The 550-nt window shown below is 63.6% G+C and overlaps 1 protein-coding gene across 1 annotated transcript in view; it reads right to left on the reverse strand.

Moving 5' to 3' along the window:
• Positions 1-8: 8 nt before the first annotated feature.
• The window catches only part of LOC103775757 (N-acetyl-beta-glucosaminyl-glycoprotein 4-beta-N-acetylgalactosaminyltransferase 1-like), a gene marked incomplete at its 3' end in the record, with an annotated part of 1,015 nt that continues 473 nt past the window's right edge, over positions 9-550 (reverse strand). The window contains exons 3-4 of the mRNA XM_008943231.1: positions 178-250; positions 9-104 (exon numbers count right to left, since the gene is read on the reverse strand). Coding sequence (XP_008941479.1) covers positions 9-104; positions 178-250 — 169 coding nt within the window. The remainder of the gene's footprint in view (positions 105-177; positions 251-550) is intronic.

Below are 550 nucleotides of genomic sequence, written 5' to 3' on the forward strand. Positions count from 1 at the left end.
GCGTAGGCCAGCGTCCCCTCCACGCAGTGCTTCCGGATGCTCTCCAGGATGTTGGGGGGGAAATGGATGTGCAGGTCGCAGAGGAAGACGATGCTGTGCCCGTCCTGCGGGGGGACAGACACACGGAGGATCAGGGCGAAGAGCTGCGCCAGGAGCTGGCTCCTCTCCCCAGCTCACCTCCACCGTGTCCACGCCCGCCTGCAGCCCCGCCGAGCGCTCGAAGTTCCCCGTGCGCCGCAGGTACTGGTAACTGAGGAGAGAGCACAGGGAGGCTAGTGCTGGTCCCCGAGAGGGTCACAGCCAAGAGGGGGACAGGGACCACCAGCAAGGACAGGGGACCTGCTCGGGAAGGGGATCAGGTGCCTACAACTCAAGCCAAGGGTCCCTCTGCAGAACCAAAGGAAGTTTCTGCATCCCCAGCTCCATGTGGAAAACAAGTTTAAAGCCCTGAAGAGGAGGAGGAGGAGAGAGGCAGCGAGACGGAGACCTGTGCTGGGCTGGGGAAGGAGCAGCAGGTTGTGTGAGCACCACTGGGATGGCCTGTCCCGCC

The sequence above is a fragment of the Merops nubicus genome, unplaced genomic scaffold (assembly GCF_000691845.1).
Source record: "Merops nubicus isolate BGI_N331 unplaced genomic scaffold, ASM69184v1 scaffold41336, whole genome shotgun sequence".
Taxonomy (NCBI): domain Eukaryota; kingdom Metazoa; phylum Chordata; class Aves; order Coraciiformes; family Meropidae; genus Merops; species Merops nubicus.